This window comes from Ovis aries, chromosome 12 (assembly GCF_016772045.2).
Source record: "Ovis aries strain OAR_USU_Benz2616 breed Rambouillet chromosome 12, ARS-UI_Ramb_v3.0, whole genome shotgun sequence".
NCBI classification, from domain to species: Eukaryota; Metazoa; Chordata; class Mammalia; order Artiodactyla; family Bovidae; genus Ovis; species Ovis aries.
The window spans coordinates 29,022,820-29,040,242 of record NC_056065.1 but is presented as its reverse complement, the minus strand read 5'-3'; the positions used below and the strand labels follow the sequence as shown (position 1 = coordinate 29,040,242).

The following is a 17,423-nucleotide window of genomic DNA, read 5'->3' as shown; positions in this document are numbered from 1 at the left end:
TTTACTATAAATTTATCTTCTGCTTATAAAGATTAAACTCAAATTTCTGTTGCTTGCCATTAAGAACTCTGACTACTACGGGGCTCTGCCCCATGATACTCCATACAAAATAAGCACCTGTACCAACAGAGGGTGGGGACGTTTAGTGACCCCTGAGACTGGAGGGACCACTGGAAAAGCAGTGGCCTTGTACAAGCTTTCCTAACCTCTCACAGTCTACCTTCCCAAAATGTAGGCAATTTAGTATTCTTTGCATCTCACAGTCCACCTCTATCCTTTTTCAGAGTGTCTGTGGTCTTTGGAACAGATGTCTATATTTGAAGTTCTTATGCATCTGGGCATTCTGGAGTCTTCATATGGATTTCCTGCATATGATATGCAGAGAAGGCAATGGCACTCCATTCCAGTACTCTTGCCTGCAAAATCCCATGGACAGAGGAGCCTGGTAGGCTGCAGTCCATGGGGTCGCTAAGAGTTGGACACAACTGAGCAACTTCACTTTCACTTTTCACTTTCATGCATTGGTGAAGGAAATGGCAACCCACTCCAGTGTTCTTGCCTGGAGAATCCCAGGGGTGGGGGAACCTGGTGGGCTGCTGTCTATGGGGTCGCACAGAGCCGGACACGACTAAAGTGTCTTAGCTGCAGCAGCAGTACATGATGTGAGCTATCCAACTTGGTGGCAATTGCACCACATGGAGACGGAATTTGGATGGGAAGCTTTCAACCCAAACATTCATGCTCCAGGACTCCTCTGGGGGATATTCTTCTAGAGCCCCATTTCCAGGATATTTTCTCCTGAATATTCTGAAATAGCTTAAGGTCTGTCTCCCTCCCTAGAGATAGACTCTAAAATGACCCCAAAGTATTTCTGCCTATCGGCGTTCATGCCCTTGTGTAATCCCCTCCCCCTGAGTGTGAGTGGGATCTGGAACTTGCTTCTAAGCAATAGAACATGGAGAAGATGATGAGCTGTGACTTCTGTGATTATTTTAAGATCACCACTTCTGTCTTGCTAGCAGACTCTCTCTATTGCCTTCTCAGATCATGTGTTTTAATGAAGCTGGTGGCCACACTGAGGGGGTCCACATGGCAAAGAACTGAGGGCTGCCTCTGACCAAAGCGAGAAAGCAGCTGAATCCCACCATTGGCAACGTAAGCTTGGAAGCAGGTCCTTCCTCAGTTGAGCCTCAGATGAAACCTCAGCCCTGACCAACACCTTAACCATGGTCTGAAGCAGAGGACCCAGGTAAGCCACATTGCATCTCACACACTCTGGGATAATAAATATGTGTTACAATAACTGTAAAGCAATTATCCTTCAATTAAAATAAATAAATTTCAAAAAATTAAAATAAATAAAATGAAAAAATATGTGTTGCTCTAAGGTGCTACGTTTCTGGTAATATTTTTTTAAATGTTTATTTAAAAACTGTGTCATGTCTTAACTGTGGCACACAGGATCTTCCTTTCATCATGAAGGATCTTTTGTTGTGGTACACGGACTTTCTAGCTGTGGTAAGCAGGCTTAGTTGCTCCTTGGAATGTAGGATCTTCGTTCCCCAACTGGGGATCGAACCCATGTCCCCTGCATTGGAATGCTGATTCTTTACCACTGAACCACCAGGGAAGTCCCCATTTCTGGTAATATTTATGGTGATAGATAATCGGTATAGGCCCTCACTTGCAAGCTCCTGAAAGTCAGGGATGTCATTCTATTCATCTTTGAAGTCCTAGCACCCAGCATAGGTGCTCTAAGAACATGGCCCCACTGCACTGGCCTCTGCCTCCCCTCTAATATATCCCTCCACATTGCCTCAAGGAGATGGTTCTAAAATGCTAATGTAATTTTGTCACTTTCTGCTTCAAACTCCTCAGAGCCCCTTATTATTTTTAATAAAATTCCAAACTATTAGCATAACAAACAGAGAACTTCACTGCATGTCCCCAAAGTGCTGTTTCAGGCTCTTCTCCCCCACTATTGACCCTCTCCCACACTATGCTCCAGCCACACCCACTTACCACTCTTTCACCTGCTCCTCGACGGCCCAGAGCCCTTATATATGCTGGGCCTCTGCCTGCAACACTCTTTCTTCTTTGCCCAGTGAGTTTCTGTGCTGTGCTTAGTCGCTCAGTCGTGTCTGACTCTTTGCTACCCCATGGACTATAGCCACCAGGGTCTTCTGTCCATGGGATTCTCCAGGCAAGAGTACTGGAGTGTGTTGCCATGCCCTTCTCCAGGGAATCTTCACAACCCAGGGATCGAACCCACGTCTCCCTCATTGCAGGAGGATTCTTTACTGTCTGAGCCACCAGGGAAGCCCAAGGATACTGAAGTGGGTAGCCTATCTCTTCTCCAGGGAACCTTCCTGACCCAGGAATCGAACCCCGGTCTCCTGCATTGCAGGTGGTTTCTTTACCAGCTGAGCTACCGGGGAAGCCCACCATACTTAGTCTTTATGATCCAGTTCAAACAGTGCCCTTTTCTAGAGCCTTCCCATGTCCTCCCCCAGCCCAAGGGCAGCCTGCCACTGTGCTCTCCAGGTACTTTGATTGCTGGGATTTTTGTTTTTGCTTTCGGCTGCACCATGCAACACATGAAATCTTACTTCCCTGACCATGGGATCAAACCTGAGCCTGCATTGGAAGAGGAGAGTCTTAACCCGCGGACACCCAGGGAAGTCCCTGAATGCTGTTATAACACATATGGCAAGGAGTCATCATTGTTTTCAAGCTCGAATCCCCTTCTAGTCTGTGAGTTCTCTGAGGAACTTCCTAGACTTCTCGTCTTCTTCAAGTACCTCCTCCTGTCCTTCTCTTCCCCTGCCCTGCCCCCCAACTCTGGCCTGGAAAACTCGAGAATGGTTTGATGAGTGAATGAATGGCTTTAGTATGAATAATAATACCCAAGGCTGGAACAAGGTGCCCCTGAGTCAAACAAGAGCAAAACAGGCTGTGTTCATGGGGCTACAGGGGAAGCTCTAGACACCTACAGTGTTGATGGATGGTGGTTTGCAAGCACTAGAGATATGATCTCATGTTGCTAATACTGTTCCTTTATTGTGAGGGACAGGAGAAATGGGAGGCCTAAGAAACTTCCTCTTTTTGCTGGAGATAGTTGTCTATTTTGTATTAGAACCTTACACAGTGACCTTTTCTGAAACTCTGTCCTTAAAGACTCTGCGTGTAAACTTTACACTTCCTTCCTCTTCGTAAAATATTAGTTAAGGGGACAGGTTTGACTCAAAGGCCCTCTCTGGCCCTCTTGGGTTTGCCCGTTGAGACCACCCAAGCCCAAGGTAGCCTATATCGTAACTTCAAAGAAAATGTCTTATAAATGTCATGTAACTTACGTGTCCTCCATGCTCTTTCTCATCACTTCTTTTTGTCCTGGGGGTTCCACAGATATCACACAAAGCCAGTTAGCTAGAGAAGCTGTCATGTAGATGCTGAGGCTGCTCCTCTTTCCTTCACTTTTTAAACTTTATATTGAGAGCAGCCTCTTCAGTGACAAACAGGCCCAGTGATGGCAGGGGATGCCTGGAGAGGGGGTGTTTGTGGTGCAAAACCATAGAGCCAGTATCTTAAACTGATAACAAATGACTTGGTTGAAATTTGAGTGAAGTCTTGGCACTACATTTCAACTTGAATATTTAAGTTGGCTAAGTTCAACATTCATTAAGTTGGCTAATTAGGTATGGAAAGCAGGAGCCCATCTTTTCAATCCATCTCTTATCAGGTCACGGTTGCTTGCAGACAATAAAGAAAATGCATTTGTATATATAAACCACTGGCTTAGATCATGGCAGATCCATGGCTTTGGCATGTCTGTGCCTGAATCAGATGTGCAACACAGCCAATGCAACTGTGCAGAAATCTGCTTTTCAGGTAGTCAAAAGGTCTATTTGAAATGAGATAAGTGTTCCCCATATAAATAGGATCTACCTATGGATGCTTTGCTGCAGGAATAGATCCAACCAGCTTTGTTTTCCCTTTCCAGCACCACCTCAAAACAGAAAGTCGAAAAATTCTTCTGTTTCTTGCCCATGCCTGGGGTGGAGATACTGCTGCTGCTGCTGCTGCTGCTGCTGCTGCTGCTGCTAAGTCATTTCAGTCATGTCCGACTCTGTGTGATCCCATAGATGGCTCCCCTGTCCCTGGGATTCTCCAGGCAAGAACGCTGGAGTGGGTTGCCATTTCCTTCTCTAGTGCATGAAAGTGAAAAGTGAAAGTCAAGTCGCTCAGTCATATCCAACTCTTAGCGACCACATGGACTGCAGCCCACCAGGCTCCTCCGCCCATGGGATTTTCCAGGCAAGAGTACTGCAGTGGGGTGCCATTGCCTTCTCCGGTGGAGATACTGATCATGCAACAAACATTGATCAAGAAACTTTTCTCCATCAGGTCCTGCAGGTGTTGATGGAATGAAGCATTACAATTTCTTGCCTCAAAGAGGAGACAATGGGAGCCGATTATAACGGGGGTGTAGCGAGGGGGTGTTTAGTAAATGATTGACGAATGACTGGAAGAAATGAAGAGTAAGCTCTCATAACACAAGGAAGAACTGATGCTGAGGTCTGGACCTAGGAAGACAAGGGGCCTGGGGGGAGGGTCAAGAGGAAATTTTTCTTCTTTGTCTCAACCTAGAATCACAATATGCACAATTTGCATTTTTCTCCTCCAGATTCTATCACCTACTACTAGTGGCAGAGGGCAGCAAGACTGTGTGTGTGTATTTTTTTAAATAGCTTTTGTCTTTTTAGGTTGAGGAATTAATCATGAATAAATATTTATGTGTAAGGTAAGGTATTAGGTGTCTGGGGGAGGGAGGGGTCATTCACAGAAATGCCACAGCTGTTCACAAATCTAAGGGCAGACAGAATGTGCCAGCCTCTTGCTGTGCTGCCAGCTGGTAAGCCAACTCCCTGCCTTTCTCTCTCCCTGTCTTTCATCAGGTGCTGCGGTTTCTCTCGTCTCTGTACCTGTTCTGCACTCCCCACCCACCCAGGAACCCTTCCCTCGTTCCTGGTTTCTTGCCTACAGCTCTTGTACGTGCTGCACCAGCCCCAAGTTTACCACATGATCCTTCTGCTCATTCCTGTAATAAGGATGCCAAAGTCCTGTGAGAGCAGTCCCACTGACTGCTTCATATTTTCATGCCAGGTCATTAAGCAGCCTGTGGATTAGCTGTCTTTGGGAGCTTTGTCCATCTCAGTCTAATTAGCTGTGGGTCCAGTGTGGCCCTTTGATAACCCAGCATTTCTAAGCAGGATCAGGCAGCCAGATTCACTTAGAAGGGGATGTGGGCTGGGAACAGGCATCTCTCATATAGTTTCATGTGCCTGAATGTGAGCATAGGCAGCTAGATGTCATTAGACCTCAGAATTTCGCAAAATAGAGCAAAGAGAAACTGCCCCAACCTCTCCACCCTTAGTGCTGTCGCCAGGAGTATGATTAGAGTAGTGGACCATAGGAAGGAAGGGTCTCTGGGTCCTAAAGAATATTATACTGGAAACAACTATTTATTATCGAGTAGCTGCCTTGTATAAGGCAGATTCTTAGATCCACTAAGTCTTGGATCTTTCTGGTGTGATGGGCTAAAGGATTGAGAGGTACTTCTGAAGAAGGCATATCTTTTGGAGTGTTTCTCTGTGCATTATCTAGTATATCTTTGTAAGAACACCATGGAGGAGGGTGTTATAATGCTTTCTGTTTTACAGAGCTCAAAACTGAGGTTCAGAGCGTTTCAGTTACTTGCCTAAGGACACACAGCGATGGTAAATGAAAGCGCCTATAAGAACCTCAAATCTAACTAAGTTGTGTCTTCCTCCTACCCTCCTTGGCAGCGGCTGAAAGAAGCACAGAGCCTGTTCTGGATGCCTTGCTGGTCTCTCCCTAGACTCAGTGGCAGGGCTTATCTTCATCATCTTGTGTCTAGTAGCTGCTGCAGGCTTGATGCACAAGCTCCCACTCAGTTTTTCAATACCTGAAGGAAGGAGTGAGTTATTTACTGCCTTATCCAGATCAGGGAAGGTGAAGGAAACCAGTGAAGAAGGGGCCAGAGAGTCCGGGGTAGAGGTGAAAGGCAGTAGGAAGCTGCTTCTTTGTGGCCTTGCTCTGCACTGCACAGGAGAGGAGCCTCAGCCATGCCTTGGGCTAATGGTGTTTTGGAAACTTTATAACTAAGATTTCAAGGAAGGAGTGTAGGAGGAGGGAAAAAATGATGGAGACCTCCATCATCACCCCCTCTATTGCCTGCTCATAGCAGCCAAGTATAGCAGTGGGAAGCACTTCCTTCTGTCTGGGAAATAAAAGCAGGCAGCTTTCCCGATGTGCTGATTCCTTGGCCCTTTTGCATAGTGATTTGATTGCTTAATTCCTCTATTTTTTGTTTTGTTTTGTTTTGTTTAAAAACATATAAAACTGGCACAACATTGCAAGTCAACTATACTTCAATTAAAAAAAAAACATTAAAAATAAATAAATAAAAACTTAAAGATCCATTCTGAGTAAGGCTAAAACCTAAGGCTAGGAGAATAAATAAATCAGGGTCTTTTCCTTGAAGGGGCTTCCCTGGTGGCTCAGCTGGTAAAGAACCCGCCTGCAAAGTGGGAAATGTTCGATCCCTGGGTTGGGACGATCCCCTGGAGAAGGGAACAGCTACCCACTCCAGTATTCTGGTCGGAAGAAGTCCATGGACTGTATAGTCCATGCGGTCGCAAAGAGTGGGACACAGCTGAGTGACTTTCACTTCCTTGAAGAGCTCACTATCTGGTAGGGAACAAAGAAGGGAAGGCTGAAGATTTTTACAATGTAGCCAATAACTTAACAAGAGGTATATATGATGGGGGAAGGGGGCACAGAATTATTCCATGAAGTTCCTGAGTGAATTACCTAATGAATAATTTCAGATTTTACCCAGAGATGATATTATGGGTTAGGCATTGTGCCTGGTACTAGGATGGGAGCTCACAACAGCCTTGTCAAAAGCTATATCTATCCATAGCTATTTTTTAAAAAGTATTTATTAAGTTATAATTGATGTACAGTCCACTAAAGTTCTAGTGGTCATGTATGGATGTGAGAGTTGGACTGTGAAGAAAGCTGAGCACCAAAGAATTGATGCTTTTGAACTGTGGTGTTGGAGAAGACTCTTGAGAGTCCCTTGGACTGCAAGGAGATCCAACCAGTCCATTCTAAAGGAGACCAGTCCTGGGTGTTCTTTTGAAGGAGTGATGCTAAAGCTGAAACTCCAGTACTTTGGCCACCTCATGCGAAGAGTTGACTCATTGGAAAAGACTCTGATGCTGGGAGGGATTGGGGGCAGGAGGAGAAGGGGCCGACAGAGGATGAGATGGCTGGATGGCATTACCGACTCGATGGACTTGAGTTTGAGTGAACTCCAGGAGTAGGTGATGGACAGGGAGGCCTGGTGTGCTGCGATTCATGGGGTCACAAAGAGTCGGACACGACTGAGTGACTGAACTGAACTGAACTGAAAGTGCACATATGTAACATTTTATAATGTGATAAATTTTAATTGATGTAAACATTTCCTTACAATCAAGACAGTGACAGTATCCATTACCTTCAAAAATTACCTCATGACCCTTTGCCTTCCCTGTCTCCCATACCTCCCCACAGCTCCCCATTTTTAGGCAGCAACCAATCTGCTTTTTGGTATTATAGATGAAGTTGTGTTTCCTAGAATTTTACGGAAAGGAATTGTACAGTAAATATTTTTTTAGTCTGGTTTCTTTCACTCAGCATGATTATGCTGAGACTCATCCATGTTGTATGTATATCAAGAGTTCATTTTTTTTGTTGATGAATAGTGTTCAATTGTATAGACATATCACGATTTGTTTATTCATTCATATGTTGATGAACATTTCGGTTGTTAGCTGTTTATGGCTAATTCAAATAACGCTGCTGTGAACACTAGTGTATGTATATTGTATAGACATACGCCTTCATTTCTCTCTAGGAATGGACTGCTTGGGTCATACGAGTTGTATGTTTAACTTTTTAAGAAACTGTCAAACTGTTTTCCAAAGTGGTTATATCGTTTTACATTTCTACTAGCAGTGTATGAGAGCTTGGTTCCCCAACAATTTTATCAAGTAAGTTTTTATAATTGTAACCATTCTAGTAGGTGTTTAATGGTATTTAATTTGGTTTAGTTTGCACTTCCCTACTGACGAATGATGTTGAACATCTTTTCATGTGCATATTTATCACTCATACCTCTTTCAATGCCATTTTTTATTAAGTTGTTCTCTTATTATTGAAATTTCAGAGCTCTTTATCTCTTCTAGATACAAGTCCTTAATAAAATTTACACTTTGCATGTATTTTCTTCTAGTCTGTAACTTGTCCTTTTATGCTTTTCAGAAGGGCAGAAGTTTTAAATTTTAATACAGTTCAATTTGTCAAAATTTTTGTGGATCATGCTTTCAGTATTGTGTCTAAGAAATAGAAACAATACTTTGCTACTTAACCAAAGGCCCCAAAGATTTTCTCTTCTGTTTCCGTATAAAAGTTTTATGGTTTTAGCTTCTACAATTAGATCTATGAGCCAGAATGAGTTAGTTTTTTATATATGGTGTACGATATGGATTGAAATTCTTTTTTTTATATGGATATCCAATTGTTACAGGACTATTTGTCAAAAACATTCCTTTCTCCACTTTCTGCACCTGTATAAAAAATCAAATATCTACATGTATATAATGGATCTATTCGTCTACCTTTATGCTAATACCACACATTCTCGATCATGATAGCTTTACGATAAAGATTTATCTTGAAATCAGATAGTGTCAGTCCTTTCACTTTGTTCTTTTTCAAAGCTGTTTTAGCTTTTCTAGATCCTTTGTAGTTTCGAGCGAATTTAGAATCAGCTTGTCAACTTCTATAAAAAATGATAACTTGCTTCGACATTGATTTTGATTGCATTGGCTCTAAATCTGGGGAGAACTGACATCTTAACAACATTCAGTCCTCTAATTCATGAACATGGTATATCTCTCCATTTATTTAGATCTTCTTTAATTTTTCTTCTTTAATTTTTCTTGTTTTGTAGTTTTTATTCTATGATTGTATACATCTTTTGTCATGTTTATCTGGGGAGAATTGACATCTTAACAATATTGAGTCCTCCAATTCATGAACATGGTATATCTCTCCATTTATTTAGATCTTCTTTAATTTTTCTTATTTTGTAGTTTTTATTCTATGATTGCATACATCTTTTGTCATGTTTATCCGTATGTATTTCATAGTTTCTGATGCTACGAAAACGTTCAGTATGACTCAGGGAACTCAAACCAGGGCTCTGTAACCACCTAGCGGGATGGGATAGGGAGGGTGGTGGGAGGGATGCTCAAGAAGGAGGGGGCATAGGTATACCTACGGCTGATTCATGTTGATGCCTGGCAGAAACAAACACAATACTGTAAAGCAATTATCTTTCAATTAAAAGTAAATAAAATTTTGAAATGTTATTTTTTAAGTTTTGGTTTCTGACCATTCATTACTAATATGTAGAAACTCAATTGATTATGGTATACTGGTATCCAGCAATCTTGTTGTTATGCCTTAATTATGTACCCTCAAATTTACATGTTGAAGTCTTAATTCCTAGTACCTCAGAATGACCATATTTTGAGATAGGGTCCTTAAAGAGATAATTTAGTTAAAACTAGGTGGGTCCTAATCCAATATGACTGATGGAAGGAGTCCATCACAGGAGGAAATTAGAACACAGACCCACAGAGAGAAGACCACATGAAGGCATATGGGAAAATAGCCACCTAAAAGCCAAGGAGAGAGGCCTTGTAAGAAACCAAGCCTACTAACACTTTGATCTCAGACGTCTTGCCTCTTGAACTAGGAGAAAATAAATTTCTATTGTCTAAGCCACTCAATCTATGGCACTTTGTTACAACAGTCGTAGCAACGAACACACTAAAAAGTTAAGCTCACTTATTAGTTCTAGTAGCTTCTTTGTAGCCTCCATAGGCTGGTCTGCATGCTGCTACTGCTGCTGCTAAGTCGCTTCAGTCGTGTCCAACTCTGTGCAACCCCATAGACGGCAGCCCACCAGGCTGGAACCAGGCTGGGATTCACCAGGCAAGAACACTGGAGTGTGTTGCCATTTCCTTCTCTAATGCATGAAAGTGAAAAGTGAAAGTGAAGAAGTCGCTAAGTCGTGTCCGACTCTTAGCGACCCCATGGACTGCAGCCTACCAGGCTCCCCCGTCCATGGGATTTTCCAGGCAAGAGTACTGGAGTGGGGTGCCATTGCCTTCTCCATAGTCTCCATAGGCAATCATACTGTCAGTCAATACAGTTTTACTCCTTTCTTTCAAATCTGGATGCCTTTTACTTCTTTTTCTCATATAATTGCGCTGACTAGCGCCTCCAGTACAATATTGAATAGATGTGGCAAATTGCTTACCACTTTGTGCTTCAATTTCTTCATACATAAAATGAGGGTAATAATAGTATGTATCTCATAGGATTTTTATAGGGATTGAAATGTATAAATATATATATATATATAATGTGCTTAAAACAGTGCCTGGATAATAGTAAGTACTAAGTGCTATATAACTTTTTTTCTTTATTCATGTAAAATCAAGGGAGGCTACTAGATTCTGCTTCAAGATGCAAGCCAACCATGCTGGCTTCCAGATACGGGTTTTGCTCCATCTTTCCCCTAATCTCTGTCGTTCTTAGTAGCAGTTAGAATTTTAGACTGGTAGCACTATCATTTAGTTCTACTGCCAGTCCAAAGCAGGAATTTCTTCAGTGTGCCACACCTAACTAGTTGCTGGCTGCATTTTAAGCAAGAACTCTTCAGGCTCATTGAACACTCAGGAAGCCTGGCTTTCTCAATTCTAGGGAAGGTCAGTGATATCTGGTGTGTGAGGTGACAGTGAGAGTTCCCAGAGGCTGGAAAGCTAAGGTTCTGTGTTCACTGTATGCATTGTTAGGTCCTCCAGCTGTTTCCACCATAACTTCTGACTGACATGGGTGTTTGCATCTCCTATGATAGGAATAAACTCCATGGAGTGGGTCTTCTGAGAACTGGCAGCTCCTGTTTCTTGTCACTGGGGAAGCGAATTAGGGACAAGGGTAGGGCTGACTTCTATGCCTTAGCAACTGCCCAAGTCCTGAGTCAACACCTGAATAAACTCTAGGATCTTTTTATTTAGCTCCACAGGGGATGTGGGCACCCCTGGTGGCTCAGATGGTAAAGCATCTGCCTGCAAAGTGGGAGACCCGGGTTCAATCCCTGGGTTGGGAAGATCCCCTGGAGAAGGAAATGGCAACCCACTCCAGTACTCTTGCCTGGAAAATTCCATGGACTGAGGAGCCTGGTAGGTCACAGTCCATGGGGTCGCAAAGAATTGGACATGACTGAGCGACTTTACTTCTTACTTCTATAGAGGATGGGACCTGGAGAAGGAAAAGGCTACCCACTCCAGTATTCTGGCCTGGAGAATTCCATGGACTGTATAGTTCCTGGGGTTGCAAAGAGTCAGACAGTACTCAGCGACTTTCGCTTCACTTCACTTCACATAGGGAATGAGAGAGGACTCAGGCTCAGTCTTCTCAACATGGCACATTAAAAAATAAGTGGACTCAGACATCCCTGGTGGGCTAGTGGTTAAGAATCTGCCTTCCAATGCAGGTGACACAAGTTCATTCCCTGGTCTGGGAAGATTTTACATGCCCTGGGCAACTAAGCCCCTATGCCACAATTATTGAAACTCACTCGCCCTAGAGACCACACTCTGCAACAAGAGAAGTCACTGCAATAAGAAGCCCGCACACTGCAACTGGAGAAAGCCTACTCATAGCCACTAAGACCCAGCACAGCAAAAAATAAATAAATAAATAAATTTAATCAAAAACAAGCAGGACTCAACATTGTCTCATTCCTGGGAATTCTTAGCTAGAAGATCTCTTGGTTTCAGATTTAAGATGAGTCTTTTCCTGATGGAGCAGCAGGCTGCTTTTGTCACTTAAACAGTATTGTTACATAAACAATCAAGAGACAGTTTTGCCACAAGCAAAGTTAAAATTTCTGTCTAAATTATAACTAATAGGAATATTAGGACTTATTCAGGCTTTAGCATTTTACATTTCCTGAACCTGGCAGCTGGGTTTTTCCTCTTTCCACTAAATGCTATAGTTTAGGATTTAGGGAATTATGCAAAACACACTTGCAGCACCAGAGCTTAAATGGGTAATATCCCTGCTGGGTAGCATTTACTGATGGTGGGGGAAAATGTCTCTGGAAAGTGATCCAGTTGCAAGAGACTGAGCAGGGGGTCCCAGGCCTTCTTAGTTCCAGGACTATCCTTCTTAAAATAAGTTTGAGAATGAAGTGCAAAAAATATGCCAATGTCACATTTGCTGACTGCATTTAATAACAGAAAAATGTGCACTGCAAAGGCGTGTTTATACAACTCGCAACTGCACTGCAAAACCATTAACAGCTCACAGCCCAACCAGTCTTCCAAAATACAACTGTGATGCATTTAACATCTGCAGTTCTGCAAGGAGGTGCCCACAAAGTACCTTCTTCGAATTTGCATATTTGTGTACAAGAACACAAACCGTTTACGTGAGGCTTTAGCCCGTTTAAAATGCTTAAAAAGGTCCCCATGATTTGCTCTGCTTAAAATGCACACTCAAACTTTATTAAAAACATTTTTCAAAAAGAAAGTTTCATGAAGCTAGCCATCAGCGAGGCTCGATATAGGGGGTGGAAAATGGATCGTATATCTTTAACCCGCAGAAGTTAAAAGGTTTTTTTTTTGTTGTTAGCTAACAATGGAAACTTTTTTTTTTTTTTTTAAGTGTTTCCCTCCCTCGGTCTTGCCAAGCAATAGAAAAAAAAAAAAAAGAAGAAAAGAAAAACTTGTTCCGCTGAGTTCAACCCCAGACAGGCTCACAACTTCCTTCCTGCTTTCCTCCCCCAAGCCCCCGCCTTACTCCCTCCTCCCTCCTCCACCCCCAATCCCCCACTCCCCCGCCCCAACTTTTTTTTTAATCGCACATTGAACAAACACTGAAGTAGCCGGGAGCAGACACTGACAGGGTAGTATCTCCACGGCCCAGAAGGGCGTGCAGGGCCGGCCGGCGTCGCCACTGCCCGGATCTCCCGCCCCTGCCGACCGGTTTCTCTTCTTTCCCACTCCCCCTTTTTTTTGTCTTCCAAACGAAGTGAGGAAATCGTTTCTGAGCTTTTTGAAAAAAGCTTTTAAAGTCATCTTTCACCTATGAGATCTGCGTCCCTGGATCATGTAGTCTGCACAGGACCCGGGAATCTAAGAAACTGCAGGTAAGCTTGGCGACTTTTTAATGGCTTTCGCCTCCAAACCCTCTTTCCCCTCACTGTCTGTTCTGGAGCGAATCTGAGGAATCTGGGATCCGAAAAAGCGCGGAGAGGTGGGCCGGGGAGACGGGCAAGGGGAGGGCGGCATGCCGAGGAGGCACAGGCGAGTTTTCGCCGTCTTTTCTGCTCTTCCGGACCGCTGGCTCTCCGCCGCCTACCCCGGCGCGCTGCAGGCATTCCCGGGCTCGGGCCGCCGGGCGGCCGGCTTGGCGCCGGGCGAGGGTGCCCTGGATGCGGAGAAGCCCTGCCCTCGGCCGCGCGGCCTCGGGGCTTAGAGCGGGACCCTGGGAGGTTTGCAGAGCCGGGGCTCCAGCGCTGCTGCAGCAACGCACACCCATCGGTGTGGGCGCGAGTCCCGAAGCCCGCAGAGGCAGCCGCGTCTTCGGACACGGGGTGTGTGGAGCGCGGACTCGTTGTCCCCACGCGTGCGCGCGCGCGTACACACACAAAACACACATACACGCCCCTCCACTGGGGCGACGGCGGGGTGGGGGTGGGGGGCGGCAAGTATTGGTTCCGGTACAGGGGACGCGCAGCGCCTCGCCACCGGGCGCGCGCAGACGCGCCCACACTCACAAAACACACTTGTTTGGGGGACTGGCGACAAAGCCAGTGCTTAAAATGCCTAGGCTGCCGCCCTGCCGCGCGCCCAGGCCGTCGTAGGCCGAGGGACACAGCATCAAGGCCAGGGTCAGGAAGGTAAACGGCAGGCAAGCAGGGGTCGCCCCAGACCCGGGCGCAGGCAGCGGCCGGGAAAAGCAGGTTCACATCAGCTTTCCTCCGAGTCGGTCCCTGATGGCCAAGAGAAGGTGGAGCGAGGACATCCTGAAGCCCAAGATGGGGAGGGGGGGAGGGAGGAGGCGAAAAGCTGTCCCGTTATAGCCGGTATAGCCAGTGTTTGCAAAGCCGAGGCGACCGCGAGACGGTGGAGAGGGTGTCCTCACTCTCAGAAAGCTCAGAATCTGCCGCGCCCCGCACATAAGTAGTTGTATATCGTTCCCCGCCCGTCCCGCGTGGCTCTGGAGACAACTCTTAGCGTTTGAAATTGGAAGGGACCTTCAAGCGTATCACACACAGCTCATCACATCACCACCGCGCTGGCGACCGAGGGGGTGGGGGGGTGCCCAGGTTCATGTCCTCGCCGTGCCGCACTGCCCCTGTAAATAAGATGTCTAGGGGCACCAGATCCCGGACAGATTGAGGTTCCGTGGCCGGGGGCCCGTCCTAATCCCCTAGCCGTCCCCCACACCCTCCCTCTGGGGTCCTGACTTGTTTCCTTGTTTCTTCACAGCGGCGCTGTTGTTTATGGACCTCTGGGCGGGGGCTGAGCCCGCTGTCTTGCCCCCCGCCCGCCGCCCAGGCCATGCTGCCCCATCTGCGCGCGGAGCCGCTGCCGCCGGGCCTCCGCGGCTGAGCCGGGAGCCGAGAGCCGCGGGAGGAGGAGACGCCGGCGGCAGAGCCGGAACGGGAGCGGCGGCGGCGGACAGCGCGCAGGACCCAGTACTATGGCCATGTACTGCTATGCCCTCAACAGCCTGGTGATCATGAATAGCGCCAACCAGGTGAAGAGCGGCGGCGGCCCTCGGTCCAGCAGCAACGAGACGCCCCCGCCGCCAGGGAGGGCCGTGTTGAGCCCCGGCAGCGTTTTCAGCCCCGGGAGTGGCTCCTCTTTCCTCTTCCCCCCAGCTGAGTCTTTGTCACCGGAGGACCCCGGGAGCCCCCTGGGCTGGCGGAGTGGCCGGCGCAGGCTGAATAGCAGCAGCGGCAGCGGCAGCAGCGTGGGTAGCCCGAGCTGGGCCGGTCGTCTAAGAGGGGAAGGGCAGCAGGTGGTGACCGCCGGTACCCTCTCCCCTCCTGGGCCGGAGGAGGCCAAGAGGAAGCTTCGAATTCTGCAGCGTGAGCTGCAGAACGTGCAGGTGAACCAGAAAGTGGGCATGTTCGAGGCGCACATCCAGGCGCAAAGCTCCGCCACGCAGTCGCCCCGCAGCCCGCGTCTGGGCAGGGCTCGTTCGCCTTCCCCGTGCCCCTTGCGCAGCGTCAGTCAGCCCCCAGGAAGGGTCCCAGTTCAGAGCGAGGAGCGGAGGACCAAGTCCTGGGGGGAACAATGTCCGGAGACTTCTGAGGTCGAATCAGGGAGAAGAGAAGGCTCGCCCAGCGTCCGTCTCTCCAAGGACAAGGAGGGAGTAGTGGCACCTTTTCTCCATCCTGCGGCCCCGTCAGGATCAGGGGCTCAGGGTCCCAGCGCTTCGGAGAGAATGGAGAAGGCGCTCCCTGCCAGACCCCACTGTGGCTCACCCACCGCTATGGAAGTTGACAAGAGGGGCTCTCCTCCGTTGGGAACTCAGAACTCCCGAGCTCCCTCTTTGGGACTGGTCAGAGTGAACTTAACCGTGGACACAGCAGTGGCAGCCCGAGCCACATCCACCGTTCCACACCATCCACACGACCCTGCCTTCATTGAGCCTTCTGAGAGGGCCCATGAACTTGGGGGTGCGCACCCCCTGCAGGCCCTGGCCAAGAGTCAGGGGCAGTCTCTTGGCAGTGAGACAAGCCTGGCCCCAGAGAGGGGCGGACCACGCAGCGGAGAGCCCCCTGAGAAGGTGGGGAGAGGAACTCTGTCCGGTGGCATGCCAGGCTCCCGGGCGCCTGGGGCTGACGGAAGGCCAGAGGAGAGGACTGGGAGCGCACAGAGTCCGGCGGAGCTCCCTGAGGCTCCGACCTGGTCCAGGCAGGGTTCCAGAGGCTCTGCGGGGGCACAGAGTGCGGCCCAAGGGGTCAGGGAGGCACTGCTGGCCTGTGACAGAGTGGATGAAGGGTCCGCAACGCTGGGCTTGCTTGGGGGCAGCAGCTCAGCGCAACCAGGGACCCCGGAGGTGGAGGCGGGAGTTCCCTCTGGCGGAATGCTGGAGCCTTTGCCCTGCTGGGAAGCAGCAAAAGAACTGAAAGAACCCCAGTACTTTCCTGGGGACAGGGTGGGCGTGCAGCCTGGGACCTCCAGGGTTTGGCTGGGCCCCATGGAAGAAGCCTGTCTGGCCTGGACGTGTGGCACAGCAGTGCAATCCAAGGGGACTTGGGGAGGCCAGCCACAGGGCAGAGACGCCCACCTCAGCCCAGACCGGCTCTCCCCAGCACAGAAGGACAAACCTTCCCAGGGAGAGGCCTGCGGCCGAAACAGCATCCCCGCTGTCATCATCACAGACATGGGTACAGATGAGGATGCCCAGGAGGACAGGGCCTTGGAGGAGGCGCAGGGAAGCCCCCGGGGCAGCCTGCCGCTGAGGAAACTGTCGTCTTCCTCTGCCTCCTCCACTGGCTTCTCCTCCTCCTATGAGGACTCAGAGGAGGACATCTCCAGTGACCCTGAGCGCTGCCTGGACCCCAACTCTGCCTTCCTGCATACCCTGGATCAGCAGAAGCCCAGAGTGGTATGTCTTGCCTTGAGATTTTTCTAGAACTTGTGCTGCTTTCATGCCCGTGTGTACCTTTTTCTTACTTTCTACTGAGTCAGGAAGACCCTGACCAGGGCCCTGGGGCAGTCACAACCTGTAATTCTCTCCAGAGAATTTCCTGGGGAGGCACCTAGGCCCTGGCCCTGCGCTTTGTAGCTTGGACAGCAAATTGGAGTCACTTCTGTTACTATTTCCATGTACATCTTAAAAGACATTTTTAAAGGTGCCTCTGGTAGGTCACCACTCACTTCTTGGGACGATCATATTCATGAGTTTACCAAAGGCTTCCTGATTAATCTCCAGAGATAGAGAACAGAGCTGTAGCTTTTGTCTGATCAGGTGAAACACTTTAATTCTGTGATTCATTTAGGCAGAGGGGAAAGTGACAAGGATGTCAGCAAATTAACTCAGCCTGTACTAATAGGCCAGGAAAATGAGTGATGTGATTCTGTGACAGGTCCCTGAAACCTGTAGATAATGGCTGTGTCTGCTGGGTGAAGAACCACCTTACCTCAGTAAATTGTCAGGATGTTGCAATATTTGTGGGGCCAACAGAAGTA

The 17,423-nt window shown here is 47.6% G+C and overlaps 1 protein-coding gene and 1 long non-coding RNA gene across 3 annotated transcripts in view; both read left to right on the top strand.

The window, feature by feature from the left end:
- Positions 1–9,514, top strand: part of LOC132657459 (uncharacterized) — a 31,640-nt gene extending 22,126 nt beyond the window's left edge. The window contains exons 2-3 of the long non-coding RNA XR_009595671.1: positions 1,045–1,249; positions 4,001–9,514. This is a non-coding gene — a long non-coding RNA (uncharacterized LOC132657459). The remainder of the gene's footprint in view (positions 1–1,044; positions 1,250–4,000) is intronic.
- A 3,557-nt stretch (positions 9,515–13,071) lies between these two features.
- ITPKB (inositol-trisphosphate 3-kinase B) overlaps positions 13,072–17,423 on the top strand; it is a 105,311-nt gene continuing 100,959 nt past the window's right edge. For both annotated transcript variants that reach the window (XM_015099179.3, XM_042257153.2), the window contains exons 1-2: positions 13,072–13,360; positions 14,706–16,839. In XM_015099179.3, coding sequence (XP_014954665.3) covers positions 14,920–16,839 — 1,920 coding nt within the window. In that variant the 5' untranslated portion in view covers positions 13,072–13,360; positions 14,706–14,919. The remainder of the gene's footprint in view (positions 13,361–14,705; positions 16,840–17,423) is intronic.